This window comes from Ruditapes philippinarum, unplaced genomic scaffold (genome assembly GCF_026571515.1).
Source record: "Ruditapes philippinarum isolate M1 unplaced genomic scaffold, ASM2657151v2 ctg7119_1_1_1_1, whole genome shotgun sequence".
In the NCBI taxonomy this organism is placed as follows: Eukaryota; Metazoa; Mollusca; class Bivalvia; order Venerida; family Veneridae; genus Ruditapes; species Ruditapes philippinarum.
Window position 1 is genome coordinate 86073 of NW_026863566.1, and position 22220 is coordinate 108292.

Genomic DNA, 22220 nt, shown 5'->3' on the forward strand with positions numbered 1-22220 from the left:
GATCATCAGCTCTATAAGACCAATCATCCTATGAAGTTTGAGGGCTGTAGGTCAAAAGGAACTCTAGTTATCATCCGGAAACGAGAAATTGACCAATGGTCACTGTGACCTTGACCTTTGACCTACTGACCCCAAAAACAATAGGGATCATCAGCTCTATAAGACCAATCATCCTATGAAGTTTGAGGGCTGTAGGTCAAAAGGAACTCTAGTTATCGTCCGGAAACGAAGAATGGACGGACGGACGACCAACGGTCAGTGTGACCTTGACCTTTGACCTACTGACCCCAAAAACAATAGGGATCATCAGCTCTATAAGACCAATCATCCTATGAAGTTTGAGGGCTGTAGGTCAAAAGGAACTCTAGTTATCGTCCGGAAACGAAGAATGGACGGACGGACGGACTGACGGACGGACGGACTGACGGACGGACGGACTGACGGACGGACGGACGGACGGACAGGGCAAAAACAATATGTCTCCCCCCGAGGTGGGGGAGACATAATGAATAGTCATACATACAGAGTGAAGTTTGGACCATTTCTGTCAGCACAATATAATCACTTCATGTTAAAACATAAAAATATAACACATTTCTAAATTAAATAGAATATCTACAACAGAAATTTACCTAATAATGTCATTGGAAATAGGACAAATAAAATGTCCCATTTAAAAGGCCAAGTGTCCATTTTCACCAATTACAGTAATACACATTATATGTAGCAAAAACTTGAACAGTCCTTAAATTTGTATAAAAGCAAATTTATAATTCACAGTTTTAACAATTTCTTACTTATCTTTGAATACAAAAAGCATTTTTTTTTCGTCTACAATTATAAAGAAATTATGAAAAATTATCCAGATGACCAAAATAATTGTTCCAAATGTGTATATCTGGAGAAAAAAAAAGGATAAACTTTTGAGCAAATTCACTTTCAAAGTGTTTTCTTTTCTCCAAAAATTTACTAATACTATTGGTTGTCTATGCTAATAATGTCACTGAACAAGATGTTAGTATTATACATCGGAGTTTTTATGGAAACAAATTATTCTACATAGAATTGTTTTTATGTGACCAAGTTTTTCTTATATAATATTGTGTTCAATTTTAAAAAGTGTTTATTTTGAAATTATTTCTAAGTGAACAAGCTGTCAGATTTTTCTTACCTTAAAGGGGTATAAAGTTTTCAGTTTTTAACAACATTCTGTCTTCAACGACCTTACTATAGAGCTGTATGTAACTGGAAGAATATAAATTTTAGTTCTTTTTATCTTGCTTAAAAAACATAATCAAATTCATAAACAGAAATGACAATTATTGTGAATTTTCAGTTAAGCCAGTGGCACATACACAGAATCATCATCAGTCGTATTAATAACATACATAGCAGTGGAATACTTTGGAAAGGGAATGTTTTACCTTTGTTTTTGTTTTTTTATATATTTACCTTAATTCATGTTCATAACAGCAACATTTTCTCCAGAAATGACCACTGAATATGAAGACAATCATGATTATATACATGCTTTGTGTGCCTGTACCTGCTAAATATCTTAAATGGACTTGCCCATCTTTCTATCTGGACAAAGCCATTCATCACTTATAGGGAATATTTCAAAATAAGAACTGACTAAATAGCAAACAATGATCAAAGGATATAGACATGCTGGCTGATATTTGTCAGCACTGGTCACATGGTACAATCTGCAGCCACTGGCAGGATAATGGATATATCATTGAACAAAGTTGTTCTTATTTTTCATTTTTCCTAAATTTACACACTAATGCTTTATAGTTTTTTATAGCATAAACAAATTATTTTTGCTTTACAAGTTTTTCAAACTATAATTGTTGTGAATTAAAAACTTGCTTTATTTACAATTTACTATTTTTATATTAACATAAAAATTAGTTGTTTCTACTCAAACAAAAATAATTATTTATTCCTTTTTACATAAGTTTCCAGGTGAACACATAACATTAATAAGAAATTTTTTATGTCAACAATTTGTTCAAAACGAAGTTGTTTCTAAGTAAACATGTTGTTTTTAACCCCAAACCTGCTGGAACTGAAAGTGATTAATTAGCTGTTACCACCAGTATAGAGCCAGGCCAGCCAGCGTTTCCGCACAATCTGGCCAGGTTCTATTTTGTTGGCCGACTTATTTATATTTTCACCTCGATATTCCCAAAATTATTTCTTACTTGTGTTTCTATTTAATATTTGCATTTTAATTGCTTTCTTCACTAGCATAATGAATCAAATCGATGCTGACTACCAAACTCGCTGACTGCCAAACTCTTTGTAACGTTTTGACGTTATCGCTATTGTTGTCATGTGACGCTGACATAATTTCCTGTTTATCATTTATTTATGTACTCTAATTAAGGCTGTTCAGCCGAAACGTTGGTATATTAAAGGGAATTTTAAGAATTTGCAGTTGACTTCTTATTTTTACTATTTATCAAAATTATTAATAAACAGATCCAAACATGGAACTATGGTAAAGTCCACTAAAGAAATTCGACAGGTTAAGTGTGAACAATGTGAATGAATACTTTAAAACTGGGACGGAACATTTACTGTCGAAAAAAAAATCTTACAACAAATAATAATACAAACGATAATTACAGAAATACATAAATCTTATGGTACAGTGTTCTTACAAGAACTAAAATTGATACTAACACTACACTGACTGGTTTAAATGAAATTATAAAAAAGCATTTATGAATTTATTCTGCCATTAACCCTTAACATGCGGGAACTAAAAAGTGATTCTTGTATAAAAACTACGTGCAAATGGTAAACATTAACGGAGAAAAAAATACACATTAACAGATAGATTCACAAGACCATATGCCATTGTTGCATATTTTGCAGTATGTGTGACTTGGGGGTGCAATGTAAAAATAAATTTCTGCAATGATGTAGTTTCATTTAAACAAAATTGTCTAATGACATCGCATTAGCATATGGAAAGTATGATGATATTGGTTTCTTTGTTGAAACCACACACCCCAGATAACTCAATATGAAATTACAGAATTAGACATAAACTTAATGACCTTTTTTTTTCATGCAGTAACATCTCCAGAAGCCCTCACACTTATCAATTCCTTCACCCAGTGGCTCATGCTTTAAATGCAACTTCGTGCTTCTGCAGATGTTATTGCACAAATGAAGCTCCATGTACCCTCTATTAGCAGTATAGATCCGGGCAGAGCTAGTCTGCACATCCATGCAGTCTAACCAAGGCTTTATACTGTTTTCACCACAAGTTCTATATCTTAATATTAAAATGCCTTAAACTGTGTTCAATTTCAAAGCAGGGCAAATCCGTTACACAAATTCATCCGTTACACAAATTCATCCGTTACACAAATTCATCCGTTACACAAATTTATCCATTACACAAATTCATCCGTTACACAAATTTATCCATTACACAAATTCATCCGTTACACAAATTCAGCAGGTTAAGGGTTAAGTGAACACAAAACAAACTCTGCATTATTTGATATGTAAAGAAAGAAAAAACACAAATAAAATACATGAACTCATCTAGACAAAAAGAATCAAACAATTACCCTCAATCCACTCCATTCGCCTTTTAAATAAGCAATTTTCTATTTCCACAAATTTTTCCTCATTTTCAGAAAAGATAGATTTTTTTACTGTTCAATGTTAATTAATTCCATGTAAAAAGGGGTTTTCTAGGAATATTTCATACAAAATTTGCATTCAAAAAAGATGAATATTTTAATCCTGATTTAAATTCATTGAGAACATAAAAACAATAATTCAGCTTTCGATTTCACTGACAATATGAAATATTATGTAATTAAATAAATATATTAATGCACACTTTTATTACAATATCTACAAGCATTTAAACAATACTGTTGTGAAGGTTTTTGATAATTGACATTAATTTTGATGAAAAAAAAAAATAAAAAAATGGAGTTTTTATATGAAATATTTAGAGGCACCCAGAGAATGATTCATCACTAATTTAAAGGCCCATTAAGTCTCAGAAATGAATCTTTTTTTCTTCTGTAGAAACGGCCAACATCTGTTTTAAACTGTTGTAATAATAATGGATTCAGAACATGATACTTTGCCAAGAGCCTTACCTTAAGAGAAAAAGCACTGAATATGAAATAATTTGTGACAGACATAGCAAAAAGTACACAAAGTGGTATTTGACTTCAAGACAAAATAATAAAGTTCTAACTTCCTAAATTGCCAAAATGCAAAAAACACAAACAAGATTGCTTAGCTATAAGGCCAATGAGTAATGTTTTGGAAACTTTAACAGGATACCAAAAGTAAGAAGTTTTTGAAAAAGTGAAAATATTATCCTTATTTTTCAGGCTTAATGGGCCTTTAATAAAAATCTATCCATAAAAATATTTTCATTTTAAAAGAAACACATGTTATTCTTTTAACGACAAATCAATGAAAATCTTTTTCTGCCCTGAAACCTTCAAACTGTATTTACGCCATTATGCAAAACAAATAAAGATAGATACAAAACATAATGAGAAATTATATCAAACTCATCAAAATTGGCGAATACTTTGTCTTCTTTGATCTGATGTTTCCTTAAAAAGCTTTTCACACAATGTAATAATTAACATTTTTTTTTTCTCATACATTTTTTTCTGGAAATTTTCCAAATTTTTTATAAAGTGACAACAAATAATTGGTGCTTTAACAACAATCAAAATTGCACAAAGATGGTGCTGCTGTAATACATGTAATTATACATGTATAATACATGGATTTATCAAAAATATGAACAGTCAAACTGGTGCAATGAAGTATATGTGTATACAATGTACAATAAGGTATGTAAACAAGCATGTGCTGACACCTGTCTCCCTAAGTCAACAATAATGACATCTTTGTTGTAAAACAATATATTATACATTTTTCAGTCCTTACAAAATTAAAGAATTGATATATCTTTTTTATTTATTATTATTTTTCTTCAATGTCTGTATTATATCTCTTGTTTGTTTCGTTAATCAGAGCTCAGACATTCATGGGACCAGTCCTTAACTCTATTGCTAAAACTTCTCAAACATATTAATAGACAATTCAAGGGTTAAAATTCTAGTTAACTCCTGTATTAAGAAAAAAAAATTTTCTTTTGAGTATATTTTTTCTTTGGAAGCTTACATTACAATTTTCTAAATTATGCTACTTTGAACTATCTATAACAAAATTATCAGTTAAATTAAAATCGTCAGTTACACAGTCACATGCTCCCAGATGCTGCCATCTTTGCACGACAAAGATAAAATCATGGCCGAACAAAAGGGAAAAGTAGGAAAATCTACTCTTGCCCTTAAATGACCTTGACCCACTCAACCTGAAACCCCCAAGGTCCATTAATTTTTACTAGCACACCTAATACCAAAGATAACAGTTGCTATTATTGACCAATAAATTTCTTGAATTTTGATTGGCTTATATGCTTTGTATACAGTGCCATATATACTTTGTAGACTGGAAACACATAGATAATTTGGTGCACGTTGAAAAACCTCAAGGGATATGACAAAAAATATTATGCATTTTAAATCAACATTATTTTATATTCCATTTTTATAAACTTGTCTTCAAAAATAATTTGCATTATCATAAATTCACTACAGCCCCAGCCTAGTCATATTTATCTCAGCCAGGCAGTATTTTCTCATATATTCCGTCAGCAACTTATATAACCAATAATAAATAAAAGAGCAATGAGAAATGGTCAGTGTTAGTTGTTGTGTTGGCTAGAGTAGAAGTTGTTGTGTTACTGAAGAACATATCCAGTAGCCACAATACTCCAATGAAAAAATAATGTTCAGAGCATAACATGATGAAATATTGTCATTAATGTATCATTCAAAATAAACACAAGACAAACAATTTAATAATATAATTAATAATACATACATCATCCTGAAGACGGCCTTTGTTAGACCGACACAAGTTGATTAAAATAAACATTAGGGATGGTTAGGGATGTGTTGTTTCAACAATCAATAAATCAAGTACAAGTAACCTTATTCTTTATGTATAAAATAAACATGTGATGTACTAAAAGACATTTTTATACAAAATTCCGAAAGGAAAGTTTTATTATTTTTTGTCATTAACATAGTCCTTGTATAAAATTTAAAAAAGTTTTTTTTATTTTGTTTTCAGAAATAAAGACCTATAGTCTTTGGCTCAACTTTTTAATAATTAACAAAGACAATTTCAAAACAGGTAAAATTATTGAGATCATTTTTAAAATGTTTGTTTCTTCTCTACATTGAATCTGAAGTTACTTTTAATGGTGAAAAAAATGAACATATGAAGAAATTATCTTTTATATATGAAAAAATGCACAGAAATTATACTTTAAGTGATACTAATTTCATATGAAAATATTTCATTTTTTTTCATACCACTCAGGAAACTGACTCGACACCTTTATCATTTTCTATATGCTCAACTTCTCTAAAACTTACGAGTAGTTTCACATGCGAAAATCTAAAAATTTTGCCAATACATAAGATTTCTTATGAATAAAAATTATTTGTGTGTTTTATTGTAAAATGGATGTTTTGTGAGACAGTTGGACGTAAAAAGTTTTTATATAAATGACCGATCAAATCTAGGACACTCGATGATAAATCATTCAAGAGTGAGCTTCCTATACAATCGAACTAAAATAAATTTGTAATAAAGGGACTTATTTCTTTCAAGCCGAACTGAAAACTGTGCAAAATGTTACAACAAAAATGCACTTTACAAATTAATTATAATAAAACTTTACAAATTTGATGATAACTACATTAAATTAATACTCTTCAACAGCATGAAAAATTTTAAATTTTGCCATCACTTTAACCTTTCAGATTGTTAAAATGCTCAGCATTTTTTCATATTAATACTCGGAAATCAAACTAGATGTTTTCCTGGATGCACATAAACAGATATAACAAGGCCACTTATGGCCCATTTAAAAAAAAAAATTACAGTACAACCCTGACCATAAATCTGTACCATACCGTATGCACTACAGTACACTTAAGGGAACAAAATCAGTGGCTCAAATAACCACTGTCTATTATTCATTCTGAACCCTTATTCTACAATGATTCATTGAATAAAAGAGTAAAGCCTATTCTAAATATGAATAACAGCTTGACATGACTTTCTTTAAAAAAAATCATTAAGGTTTCAAAATAAATATTATAAACAATCCTTAACGATGCATAAATAAACATATTATGATTCTATAAATAAAACACCCTAAGGATTATAACACCTCAGAAATGTGTTTCTTCAGTATTTTCCTCAAAATTTCATTTTTCAAATTCAAAATTTGTCTATATAGAATGATAAAAAACCTCATTGTAACATCACACACTACATAGAATTGAGAGGCATTAAACTCTAGGAATTATAACTGATTTCAACAAAGCATTATCTCTTGGTGGGGTGTAAACAGGTCAAATTGACAATGGCTACATGAGCAAGATAGGTAGAGTTGTCTCCCTTTCACTGTTTTTTTTCTTTTATTCTGCAGTTTTATTTTGTTATGTCAAGTATAATCCCTGCACTACACGTAGAAAATTCGAACTTTTGAGGTGCTGACTAGGATTCCATCGTCGAAAAAACGTGTTTCTATCACAACATTACCACTGGAAAACAAACAAAAGAATAATAATTATATTTTCATGTCACAAGTAAATCTCTTTTCTTTCAAATAATTAAAAAGTTTTTTTTGACCCTATCTGTGTCATTGATAACTTAATATTCATCAGGAACTTAACATCTATAGATAAGTCTGCTGCTATGAAACTGACAGACAGCCCTTTATCATATTAAATATCTTAAATGGACTAGTCCATCTTTCAATCTGGGCAAAACCATTCATCATTTGTAGGGAAATATCAAAATTTTTGTCAAAGGGTGAGACTCGAACCAAGGTCCCTCAGAATACCGTTCCGCGGCTCTATTCACTGAGCTATCTGGCCTCTTAAACATCTTCTACCCTATATAGTGAACAGTTCTTAACATAAGTATTGAATGCCAGCTAATCTTGGTCTGCACTGGGGGTATGGATAGAAATCAGTTGTACACTATGAGTTCAAGTGTATATAGCTTTATTGGGCTCTATATGAATCAGAAGAAAATTTGTTTTTTTTTATACCAAAGTTTCTAAACTGAATGAACAATTTGTTAATTTCCATTGAAACTGGTTGCAAATGCGTAAAATCAACACAGAATCTACGCAAATTAGCACTTGAATGTTTAGTTAGTGAAACTTTATATTCTGTTGTGTATATAATTAATGAACATTGAATAACAGACACACTGCTTGTATAGTAAACTCACTAAAGTGTTTATACTACTGTTATAAAACTCATGCATCTTTTAAAACCATGTGAATCCCACTGAATTCTCGCTCAATAGACTTGACACTTTTTGTTGGTATTTAGATATCAGTGAATTAAGGGAAATGTTTATTGTTAATTTGAAATTTGTGAGAATGGCAAACAGAATCTTTTCCATTTTGGTTTAAATACCTGCTATGGTAAAACATGTGTTTCCTTAATATGTCAAAAACAGGATGTGGAATTGAAATTGATTCATACAACCTGAACCAACTGGCATCATTATCAAACACTAAAAGGTTGTTTAATATAAAGAAATAAAAAATCTTCATTATCAAACTCTAAAAGGTTGTTTAATACAAACAAATAAAAAAATCTTATGAAACCAGAAGCTGTCTAGTTATTAAAGGAACTCCACTGAGGTCCAAAAGCCTGAAAACATAAAACTTGAATTTTTTACATAATTATATCAGCTGGAGAACATGGCAAAAGCCAATAAAGAATTATGCTCAGAAATAAATTGAAAATCAAACTTTTGTGTTATTCTTAGCCTGATTTCAGTGAAAAAGTAATGCAATGCTTTTTTAAGTTAGGGTCATTTTCATAATTAGAACAATTATCCTGGCAAAAAGGAATGAGCGAATGATCTAGAATTTTGCACACAAGTTACTGGTCTAATACTACACCTAATGGGACATTTATCTCGAACAAATGATTAAAGTCCAATAATGTAAAAAAAAACAACCTTGGTGGAGTCCCTTTAATAAATTAGAAAAGATGTAAAACTTACTTGAGTACATTTGCTGGCATCATCTGGCTCTCTGGTGCAGCTTCTATCACACTTTGCCATGTGTTTGTTGAGCCAGGAATCACAAAACCAAACTCAAACAACCATTCTGTCAAAACAATCAATGAGCAAACTATTCATTGTATGTACAGTACATATTATTTATTACATTTTTCATCCATGTAAACGTAACAATGAAAAAAAATTATTTTTTTTACCTTTGATCTCATGTTATCTCATCATTTGAAGTAAAGCTCATTCAAACATCCTAAATTATTTGTTTGTTTGTTTGTTTCATTTTTTTACGCCTTTTCCCAACAGTATTTCAGTCATATAGGCGGGTAGATTCCTAACCATCGTTCCTGAAGAGTTACACCAGTACAAGACTACCTTTCTCCATGCTAAACTACCAAAGCATCTCCCGGGGTATCGAACCCACGCCAGAGAGGTAACTGGATTAGAAGTCATCAACTCTATTCCCTCAACCACGGAGGCGGTCTTCCTAAATTATTTCTTGGAAAGTATATTGACTATTTCTGCATCTCTTCTATGATTGTTAGTCTACGTCAACACTTAGTCATCTCCAGAGAAAGTAATGTCATTGAAGTATAGTTATCATTATTTTATTTTGGTTGGGTTTATAATCACACTGCCACTGTTAAGGTCATATGGAGACTTTCCAGCTTTCCTCGTGGAGGATAAGAACTCGTGCTCCTCGACATGAGATGGCACCCCGAGTAGAGACCCACTGGTCGATCATTAACTGGCTAGAAACCTTCCTCAAATAAAAGAATCCAAAGCCCCAGGTGGGATTCGAACCCAGTCAGCAGCGAGTGGCTAGTCATTTAAATTCAGCAGCCTTTCCTATTGGCCATAGAAGTTCCAGGTAATTTCTTAAATTTACCTCAAACCATAAGATCTCAAAATAAAATGGACAACATGATAATAGATTCTTTAAAATTTGCTTTCATACTAACACTATTTTAGTTTTCTAATGTATACAAAAAGTACTAATTGTTTGCTAGCTGAAATTGAGAAATATTATTGAGATTTAATTCTGTGGTAAAAATTTGTTATATGAATACTGAATCTCTTTGCCCTAACTTGGCATATATCAGACAGAGGCAATAAATCTTAATATTTAGAGGAAAAAGAAAGTACGGTATAATATCTGCAGGGTGACGGCCCTCTGTACAACAATGGTATCATTTCTTCCTTATCTTACCATTCACAATAAATTTAACCTCTGAAGGACAACACCTGTCAGGAACAACCAGACTCTTTGTGTCCCCAAATCGGTTTTGTTATGTACAGGTTGTTTTGTAGCATTTTCTATTTTGATTCTCCCTATTATTTAACCATTATTTACCAACACAACAAGCTCTTGATCATTTAAAACAATACATTAAGCACAAGATGATTTCAAAGTGCCTTCAGCTTTTCTAAAGATTAAATAAGCAGCGCCATGACAAAACCAACATAATGGGTTTGCGACCAGCATGGATCCAGACCAGCCTGCGCATCCGCGCAGTCTGATCAGGATCCATGCTGTTCGCTATTAGTTTCTCTATTTGTTATAGGGTTTGTAAGCGAACAGCATGGATCCTGATCAGGCTGCGCGGATGCGCAGGCTGGTCTGGATCCATGCTGGTCGCAAACGCAGTACACTGGTTTTGTCATGGCGCGGCTTTTAGATTTTCAATTATTTTATTTACTTGTCAAATCAAAAGAATTAAAGAGGAAAACTGAATACGACGACGATAAAATACATGAACAATGAGGAAACCCCGTGATACCTTTAATTTACCAGTGCGCTCTCTATATTCAACTTAGTAAAGCGGACGATTTGATTCCTGATCTTCTATATTTAGAACAGAGACATCCCGACTTGTTATAAATAGCTCTCAGGACGCTGTTTTGAAGAAGGTTTAAACCTGATATGATGCACTTTTTCAAGACAAAATTACTGAAATACTTAGTTTGAAACAACACTGAATTGTTTTTCCAACTGAAAATTATGATCTATTATCAATAGATAATATTGATACACATGATAGGTTTAAAGATAGTTAGAATTTGTTTCTAAAACAAAATAACTAGTTTATTTCATACAAACCTTCTAAGCATTTTCCCTTGAATAAAACTTTTTGTTCTAATCTGAACTTCTCCATTGCCTCTTTTGATGAAAAGTTTATTTCCCTTGACACTGCTCGACACTTCAGAATCTTTTTTGGGACTCGCGCTGCAAAAATTGACATCATGTCATAAATTATTAGGGAAATAAAATGGGAAAAATTATGAAAAACAATTTTTCTTATCAATGTAACGAAATAAAAAATTGTCTAAAATTCTTTGTGTGTCCTTATGTACATGAACCAAGTCAATATTTATGTTATAAAAACAACATTTATGTCAAATTACTTATATGTAACTGGGAATATGGACATATTATAATGCAAAATTGTGTGCACAAATATGTAAATAAATTGTATATTTTATATTGGTATTGACACATTATAATGTGAACACACATATGTATGAATAAATTGTATATTTTATCTTGATATCGACACATTATAAAGTGTACTTGGGTACACATATGTGTGAATTAATTATATATTTATCTGGATATGCACACATTTTAAAGTGAATTTGTATACACAAAATTATTGTAAATAAATCATATATTAATCTAGTGTTGAGTTTACCTTCATGCTCTACTCCTGGGGCTGACCTGAAAACATACAAACAACATATCAAATTTATTTGTTTATTTTCCTGTTTATTTATTACATACAGATTTCTGGGGTTGATCCACTTCATCAACTTTCCTGGATAACTAACCAGTAATTACCATTTTTCTTCAAATGACAGACTACTTATCCCATGTGCTTTAAGAATCAGTGATGAGAGACACATAACCTGTAACTAATAGACTCTGTGAATCTCCAAGATCAACTGCCCACAGAGAAATTCTGTCTCACCTGAAGATCAAACCAGGGACCAAGCCGCCCCTGGGTTACTAATCTGATGCTCCACCTATTGAATTAAGAGGGCCGATAATTATAAGAACATGTAGCACAAATAATATGTTGCAAAGTATATTGTTGAAATCAAATATATAAGAATACATTCGTATTTCAACCATTTTTGAAATTTTGCATAGATACATTTGTATATTGCAATGCATAATAAACAATGTAGAACTAAAACATCATTAGCGCCTAAAGTACTTAGTATCACTGTCATGTTTTTAAACATAAATTAGATTTCATTAAAATGTTATGATAGAGCATCCAGCACAAGTTGCAGAAGCCACTTTCAGAAAATAATTTCATTCTATCTGAAATCTTCTTGCATGGCTGCATGGGTATCAATTATTCATTACTTACAGTCAACGATTCTGTTATTATCAGATGGAATTCTGTATCTGACAGTCAATACCAAAGCATCATGTTTAAAATAGAAGCTTTTTATATGTTTTGTTATTCATGAAAACCGTATATTCTTTAAAAACAAGCATTTTCCTTTTGCAAGTTTCACAAGTTTTCAGTCCTTTTGGACAATTTTTCATTTTGGTGAGAGACCCTTTTTAAGAAACCAAAATTAAAATTAAAGACTATGGCACATGTTGTAACAGATGGACGGTCCAATACCAGATTATATTTTAAAAACCTTTAATTTTATTACCATATTTTTTTTTTTTTTTTTTTTTTTTTTTTTTTTTTTTTTTTTTTTTTTTTTTTTTTTTTTTTTTTTTTTTTTTTTTTTTTTTTTTTTTGGTATTTGTAGTGTACGCTTTTTCCTAAATTCTATTACAAAAAACTTCTTATGACAAGTATCACATTCCTGTTGTTGTTGTTATCAGGAGAGGTAACACATTGGATTTGTTTAAAAATTAAAACATGTTAAGGGGTTGCCTGTTATCTTACAATAATCATTTAAAATAATATAGGTACATGTATTTTAAACTTTCATGTATGTAAGTGACTTTTTATCATTCTGTGCATGAATGTAGCAAGGTTCTAAACAACATATAACTGTTATATTTTATAGTTCAAATATACACAGAAAAGCAACCTGTTAGTGTTTTAGACACTGGGCCACGGGGCCATAATATTTGGGAGGAATATGGGTAAGAAGAGAAAGCAAATTTAATATTTTTAAATAGGGAACTTTGTAGTCTTAAAACTGTATAATGTTTGCATCTTTTGTTAGAATATTCATAAAGCTTATGACCGACAAGCTTTTTCAACCAGAGTAAAAAGGCGATTATTTTTATAAGCCTATAAAAATTTTTCACTGAAAAGTCTGAGGGAATTTTTGTTTAGGAAAATAAAATAAATTTTTCATACGGCTACTTACAAATCATCACTTGACTGCCAGAGAATTTTCCCACTATCTGCATCTCTAAGGTTCATCCAATTTCTGTTGTATGTTTAAGGAAAACAACATAATTTTATAAATGCTTACAAATTAACACTGATCAATTTAGTGTTTGAAATTATTTTTATAAACAGTTAAATAAACTAGACTAGCTGAGTTACAGCCAGTTTACCAAAGTAAATCTGTTACAATTAATTTGAAAACTGCAATTCTATTCAACAAAACTAATTTTAAACACAAAGTCTTTCAGACTATTCTTTTAGAGAAAATAAAATCTTCCAAGGTATAATGTTCATATATGTTAAAAAAGTGAAGGTTCACTGCGTCAAGAATTTTGAAACATTTAAAATCATGTCAAAACAAAAGTAATCAGTTATCACATGTGTCACCTAATATTGTATTAGTTAAGTATAACAGTAGTCCAGACAAAACTTTAAAATATTAAAATAATTAAAGGGCCATAACTCTGACAAAAATCATTGAACTGGAAAATGCCAACTGATATGCAGAAATTAACTTCAAAATAAAACAACTAAACATTATGTTGATCATTCCTGTAAAGTTTGGATGAAATTTCCCTATTAGTTTTTGAAGACAAGTGCTTACAAGCTTTGTGACAGACAAATAGATGGACAGACAGATAAATAATCCATATATGGTCTACACTCTGTAGAGGCAACACAAAAAAGGTATATGACTCAGTGAAGTATAATTCATCTTTGGATTAGATTTGCATTGAAAAAAATCTTTATTGATTGTTTGGTAAATAAAAACATGTTCAGTACATGGATTTCAAATATTTTGTAAAGTTGGTATGACGATATAAAATTATAAAAGGAAGTATAATTCAATAAAGAATTGATAATAAATGAACTTTAAACTATCTATATGTAAACAAGGAAGAAAAGTAGAACAATGACTAAAATTAATATAAAAACATTTTTGTTTTGATTATAAAAATAATAAAAAATATTGCCTGGCTAAAAATACATGAAGAAAATAAGATACTTTATTTTGACATGCTTTTGTCAAACAATGACCCTCATCAAGATAAAACTTAAACATTATTTATCTGCTTAATTCAGGAAGTTATAAGTAAAAATAATTCCTGGAATGCATGACTGTACAGTAATTTGTAAAGGAACTCTATGTAATTGTTCTTTACCAGGAAAGGAATATCAAAATGTATAAAATTTCAAAAATATTTTTAAAATTTGACTTTATAGTTTACAATAAAAAACAAGAAACATGGCAATGCCACGAGACCAGGTTTTCAATTATCACCATTGTAGATAAATATGTTGTATTTGAAATACAAGCAACAAACAATGTAACTATGTGCAATGTAAAACATGAATAATGTAGGAGGAATTGCCACAGAAGAAGTGTTCACTATATATTCTGTATAATGAAAAAAACAAAGGGCCATAAAAAGGTAAAAAATTATCCAATCACAAAACCCCAACAATATGCGCCAGGGCACTGGATGACAAAGCTTCTGTGAAAGTTTGAACAAAATTTGTTGAGAAATGTAGGAGTTCAGCACAGAAGAATTTGTTCACTATATATTCTGTATTTAAATACGAAAAAAAAACAAAGGGCCGTAATTAGGTCAAATATCATCCAATCACAAAACCCCAACACTATGAGCCAGGGCACTTGATAACAAAGCTTCTGTGAAAGTTTGGTCAAAATCCGTTGAAAAATGTAGGAGAAGTTGCGCATGGTAGAAATTGTTCACTTTATATACTGTATAAAGAAAAAAAACAAAGGGCCATAATTAGGTCAAATATTATCCAATCACAATGCCTCGACAATATGCGCCAGGGCACTTGATGACAAAGCTTCTGCGAAAGTTTGGTATACATACCTCAATCTGATAACCAGTTTTTTCCTTTGGAAAACCTGGTTAAAAATTACAACAATTTATTTAAAGAAGCTATTATAAACATAACTTTAATAAATAACTGAACAGATTGTTTCCCTTACATACTTGAGATTTTTTTCATGAAATGCCATGCTAAGATTCTACTTCCTCGATGAATACAAAATTTTATTTTAAAACATAGGGCCACAATGCCTAATATATCTGACACCAAATCATTTAATCCTCGTAAAAAGTTTTTAATTTCCTTCTAATTGTTCTGTCTTTGGAAGTTGATCACTAGCAGTTTTGTATATATGTTCTATTGGTTCTGCTTCTGTAAAAGAGATATTTTTATCTTACAGCCCTGCACATGGGGTATAATCACTGTCTTGAGATTGCAGAGATCCCTGACCTGTCTAATTCTAATTATCAGATTAGTGGATACAATAAGAATTTCACCACATTATTTTTTCTGTGATTTTGTAAGAACAAAAAGTTTTGCCAACTCATTTTACAACTAAATCTTTACTTAAAAGTACATATATTCCTTAGAGTATAACTATAAGTTATTATGATCAAAGACAAAAACATTTATGCAGATTTCAGTGTGTTTATAGTTGCACAATGTATATTTTTAACTATTTACTTATATATGCATAAGTGATTAAAGTTGCACTGATTGACTTAACGTGCTCAACCTTCTAAAAAAGTTGGCCTTGCTGTCTACAGTAAACCCTTTTAAATAGTGATATGTTTTGAGTGTTGGCCTAGTAATCTATCTGTGACTCAAATCATAGTCAGGAGGATTTCTTAGGTAACACAGGGAAGTCAAATTCCCTTTTTTTAAATTATCTTAAAGACTTTATAAATTACAAATGTATGTTTAAAAAACAATCAAATAATTTGTTTTTAAATATATAGATTTCTTTACCATTACCAATCAATAGAGTTTTGAGTGTCAACTGTCATTTCTATTTCTAGTACTTGGGGCAGTCTGAATTTAATGTAACTAAATGATAATCAGCAGGGTATTCCAATAAAGGAACAATCACAACTTTTTAGCTTAAGAATTATCACTGAGGTGTCTTAGCTGAAAACAGAAGCGTTGCATGAAATACCTAATGACACGTTTAAAACGAAAAATAAAACAATGAACAAAAGTATTTTTTATCCAACTTAACTGTACATAGGCTTTGCCTACTTTCATATTACTGCATACTTGGAATTTTCGGGATACGGACAAAAGCCGCCCCGGACGAAAGCCCCCCCATCTAAAAATGACAAGGTGGAAAAAAAGCCCCCCATGAAATATTTACACATAGGACAAAAGCCCCCCATCAAAAATAACAGGTAGGACAAAAGCCCCCCAGTCCATGAAACATTGTTATTGAGAATCTTCGTTCAGTTTAATTCCGGAACTTTGATGTATTGAGACAAGTCAAATGCAATTGTTTATAAGAAAATTTACATAAAGATTTAAATTTAAAGGTACTAAAAGTTCTAATTTGATTTATTGTTAATTCGTATATAATTCATTGATGATATGAATGTTTTTATGTTTATTTTATATTGTCAAGTAAAAATGTAAATGAATATTTTCAAGAGAATCATTTATCAACACTTATCAAGGAAATAAAAAGTGGAAGGGCGCATACTTTGTCTAGATTTATTTGAAGTATAACCCAAGTTCCCTAACACTGGGTGTGTGAAAAAAGATAGTTAAGAGTCTGGTCTATAAACCTTAGGGGGGCTTTTTGTTTGCTGGACTGGGGGGGGGGGGGTGCTTTTGTCCCTACTTTTATTTTTGATCGGGGGGGGGGGGGGCGTTTGTCCTATTTGTAAATTTCATGGGGGGCTTTTTGTCCACCTAAACATTTTTTAGAAGCCCTGGGGACTTTTGTCCCTACACTCTGAATTTTTCCTGTAATTCTAATTCAGGCCATCCAATAATTTAAAATAACTAGAAATGTGGTCCATAGGACACGGATGCCCCCACAACGGCACACTGTTCTGTCAATCTTATGACTCTAGGTCAAATATTTTTTGGACTAACATGTAGCCCCACAAGTTGAAAAACTAAAAATCAACAGGGCCATAATTCTTAAATTTGGTCGCAAGCAAAAAATTCTAAATCCTTTAACTACCATCTACACATTTTTAGGCTGTTAATCCCTGGAAGTTAAGCAAAATCTGCCATCCGCTTTTAAAGAAGAGTTGCATTCACAAAATTTCTACATGGTATAGAGTGAAAAAATCAACAAAGGGTCATAATTCTGTAAAATTTGGTCGCAGCGAAAATTCCTTCCTTTACTACCATCTACACCATAAGGTTGTTCATCCCTGTAAGTTTAAGCAAAATCTGCCATCCAGTTTAAGCATACATGTTAACTTTTTCTGGTGCCAAGTAGGGAGATTTGACCATAAAAGTAGGTAGATTGATCTTCTGTTGGGAGGAGATTTTTGGAAACCAGACTTTTTGCGTACAGGAAGGTCTTAACACACAATAATTAAAAGTCATTAACTACAAGTTCTTTTAAAAACATTTTATTTTGCATGATAACTAATTAAACCCAATTTTATCATTAAAAAACTTTCTTTATAAAACATAACATGTTTTTTTTTCCACTGCACTTGTGTTTGATGTTTAAGTAATTTAGCTCAACTTTCACTTAACACACTTTACACAATTGAACTGTCTTTATATGTCTACATGTTTTTTGACTTCACTGTACACAAGTGTTAGCTAAATGGCATACACAGCCCATAATAAGACAATCAGGTTGCTTCTCACGAATACGAGATAGGACAGAGTTGTGAACGGCCAACCATCCGACACTAGCGTTGTCAGACCCATACCCAATGCATCTTGCTTCCATGGTATATTTCTGATCCCTGAAACAGAAAAAAAATATCAATTATCATACCTAATATATATATTCATCATTTCATCAATTTTAAAACAATTTAAATTGATCCTTCCACTTAAATGTATAAATCATAACCTTACAGAATATTACATTTTGTAGACACCTGTCGTGGATGCGTGTTAATCCCCATGACAATTAACAATTTTCATACAAAATAACATAATTGGCATAAAAATTGACAGTGGTATTTTGTTTAACAATAAGGGTACTTACCAGATTTTAGTCTCCTCGCATGTGCCTGTTATCAGCAATTTTATAACCCCGAAGTCAAGCTGTGAAAAACTGACAATATACAAACAAATTTGCCAATACCAAGGTCAAGGCGTAATAGACTGTGTTACATTTTTAGTGAAATATGGGTAAAACGAATCGATAAATGTTTACACTGATCATTGATTACCGAAACGCTTGTGTTGTAAAATTTTTATTGCTTTTGAAATGAAATATCGGTAGTTTGTAAACCCCGAGCGGTAGGGGGGTCTTAGTTGGCCAAAATCGGTAGTCTACCGCCCAAATCGGTAGGGTTCACAAGTATGGTTTAAGAGGAGTTGCGTTCACAAAATTTCTACATAGTTTATAGTGAAAAAATCAACAAAGGGCCATAATTCTGTTTTAAATTTGGTCGCAGCAAAAATTCCTTCCTTTACTTCCATCTACACATTAAGGTTGTTCATCCCTGTAAGTTTAAGCAAAATCTGCCATCCGGTTTAAGAGGAGTTGCGTTCACAAAATTTCAACATAGTATCTAGTGAAAAAATCAACAAAGGGCCATAATTCTGTTAAATTTGGTCGCAGCGAACAGGGTTCTCGGGGACGCTTATTTCGGCGTCCCGGTACGCATGTTTATTACAGCTGGACGCAATTATTTCAGAGCAAGGATTCCACCTACGCTTAATTTTGCCTGGGGACGCATAAAATTACCGATTGTTTACAACCACAAATACACAAATACGTCAGCGCGTGTCAGTCTATAGGTAGGCGGTCCTATGCACATAGACCCGTGAAGCGATTAGCCAATCAGCGATAACGCTTCCGGTCATTATCTCGCAATAGTGATCAGACTAATGTATACACGCGCTGTACATGTAAATACCAGATATAACACAAGGTGATAATTTTATATCTTTGATCAACAGTTGATTGGAAATTGGCAAATTTTACCGACAAAAGGATAAAATTATCGACTATTTACGCCGCAAGTTTAAAGACTGTTTCTCAAATTATAAATGAGTGTAATTTTGAATGATTGTCGAATATTTTCGGCATTTTCTAGGCACAATTTTGCTTTAGTTTCATTCTTGCAAAAACGTTCTACAATAGTATTAAGAATTTAAGATATTATGCCGAAATGCCAAGACAACAAACAAAAATACACATATGCTTTTCTTTGATCCGAAAATTGATCCCGAACATCGGCGATTTCACGTTCGCCAGAAACCCTAAAATTTCGCAAAAATTCTCAGTTTCCAATCCAAACACGTGAATGAATTGTTCTTTTATTATTTAATCAACATTAAATCTTTAAATATCGATCTTCAATTTGCCCCCTTTTGGAGATATTTGCTAAAATAATTGCCGTTCGGATGAATCTCTTACACACTGTGTGAAGCTGTACACGATTTTCCTATTCATTCCGCTAAACGCTGCCTATATACATTTACGATTTTTTTTTTACAAATATAAACTTTTTGTCTTAAGAGTGGACTTATTTAACCAGAATAAAATTTGATTTGGTATAAATGTGAAAAAAAAACACAAAAAAAACACCATAAATTGTGTTGATGCATTATAATGAAATAATTTCATAATAAATATTAACAACAAAACAATAATTCAGAGGTTTTTTTTGAATAACTATACAGTAAACTTTGAAAGTCTCTTGAAGATTCAAAATATCAGCAATGCTATTGTGAGCATTGAATGACTAATCTATAAACATATTAATTGCGACGCGCTTTTGGACTCCAACTTTTTCAGGGTTGGGAGTCCATGTTTTAAAGTCCTAGTGAGAACCCTGAGCGAAAATTCCTTCCTTTACTACCATCTACACATTAAGGTTGTTCATCCCTGTAAGTTTAAGCAAAATCTGCCATTGGGTTTAAGACGAGTTGCGTTCACAAGATTTCGGGAGGTAAGGACGGACAAGTGCAACGCTATATGCTCCCACATTGTGGGGGCATAAAAAGCACTTTACTCTTTACTTTTATTGCTGACAAAGGGGTATCGGGGCTACTGTCCCCAATATGAAACAGATGAGCAATGGAATGATAAAACAAAAATTTATGACTTATCAGACTGTTGTTTTTTTTCATAACCATGCATTAGAAATTTCTGTGCATACTATTAAAATGAATTTGTCACCAATTTTGCACTTGTCTTCAAATCTATTCAGACAGGGTCCTGAAAATGTGACTGAAAAAAAAATGTCCTGAAATTGAAATTTATTCTGATATTTCTAAAGTTTGAAATTGACAAAAACTTGATAAAGTCATCTGGAAGGATACAGTTTAAATCCTTTCATGATATCTTCAGCACGTGACGGCATTTTGAGGTTCGTAAAAGTGACGACAAAAAAGAAATTTCAGCTGTCCGTTTCCAACAGGTTCCCTATGTCAACAATCCAATATGGCCGACTTCCGCTACGTACTTCTTTTCTTCCGCGTAATAGGTAAACAATGGCACAATAATGTGCTTAAAGAGAACCATTGATGCAACTTTAAATGTAACTTATATATTTATTAAACTATGGTTACTATTCATAATTTGAAAATATGACTTTCAATCAAATAGTAAGTGCTAAACTTTTGAACTATTTTATACCAAAGTTTGAAAGCAACTACTTCCGGATAGATGTCCTTAGGTTCAAAAATTAGGACTATGTTATAATCTGTGGTTTATTTTGATTTATTTTTTAGTCCTATATACTTAGACATAGAAGCAATTGAGGTGTCAATACATTGAATCAAGAAGGTAAGTACGATAATTTGAATTATTACTTTCTACAGACAGAATGATCAAGTTTATCATTTTACATTGAATCTATGGAGTTCATGCCCATATCATGATGTTTTTTGATTGCATTTTAAATCTGTATTATTTGATTTCCTTTCAAATATACACATGTAGTCTAAAGCCCGACAAGCCAGCTTCACATGGCCTATGACTTCCCCAAAAATAGCATATTTTGATTTGAGATGAAACATGATAATTTGGCCCAAAGTTAAAAGGCAGGTGTACCACATGTAAACGTACTGGGCACATTTAAAATTTCACATCCCATATGTCATGCAAAACTTGGGTTTGATATTATAATGGAGTAATTTTTTTCAAGAAAGGAAAAAAATGCTGCAAAAAATTTCGACATCATCCACAGGCCTCAAAAAAGCCCCCGTCAAACCACTGGCCCGCTTCATTTTTCCCAAGGAAAGTCCGGGCAGGAAGAAAAAGTTAATCAAAAATCGCCACCCCCAGTACCAAAAGATGTTTTTCAAACATGTATAAAATTAAAAATTTTTCGACAAAAAAATCCTCTCAGGCGCGTTTTTTAATTTCAAAAAAGATTTTGTCAAAGGAAACTGGGAAATTGTCTGGTAAGATAAAAATAAGCCTCTCCTTCATTTACAGCAGCAATAACCAATGTTTTACACATACAGGTTTGGTTAAGTTTTATACTTAGCGGCAATAGCCATGAGATCAATTCCACAGCTAAGTGCTTTTAGAATCTGAATGAAATAAGTATACAGGCTAAAGTATGAAGAATAGTATTAAAAATAATATGTGATTGAATAAAGCCAGTTATACCTATAGACTGGTAAATAGTAAATTTGAGTAATGTGGTTTTGATTATAACTTTGTAAAAA

At 31.7% G+C, this 22220-nt stretch overlaps 2 protein-coding genes across 3 annotated transcripts in view; one reads left to right on the forward strand and one right to left on the reverse strand.

Annotated features, from left to right (window-relative positions):
• Positions 1-1095: 1095 nt before the first annotated feature.
• Positions 1096-21024, reverse strand: LOC132722515 (retinal rod rhodopsin-sensitive cGMP 3',5'-cyclic phosphodiesterase subunit delta-like). The gene is made up of 6 exons (XM_060707024.1): positions 20865-21024; positions 13546-13608; positions 11889-11914; positions 11297-11422; positions 9184-9289; positions 1096-7697 (listed from the first exon to the last, which is right to left on the reverse strand). The coding sequence occupies exons 1-6, from the start codon at positions 20903-20905 to the stop codon at positions 7616-7618; spliced, it is 444 nt and encodes a 147-aa protein (XP_060563007.1). The 5' UTR covers positions 20906-21024; the 3' UTR covers positions 1096-7615.
• A 152-nt stretch (positions 21025-21176) lies between these two features.
• The window catches only part of LOC132722514 (peroxisomal targeting signal 1 receptor-like), a 41581-nt gene continuing 40537 nt past the window's right edge, over positions 21177-22220 (forward strand). The window contains exon 1 of one of the 2 annotated variants that reach the window (XM_060707022.1): positions 21177-21330. The gene's annotated coding sequence lies outside the window, so the exon portion shown is untranslated. The remainder of the gene's footprint in view (positions 21331-22220) is intronic. The other variant, XM_060707023.1, reaches the window with a different exon arrangement.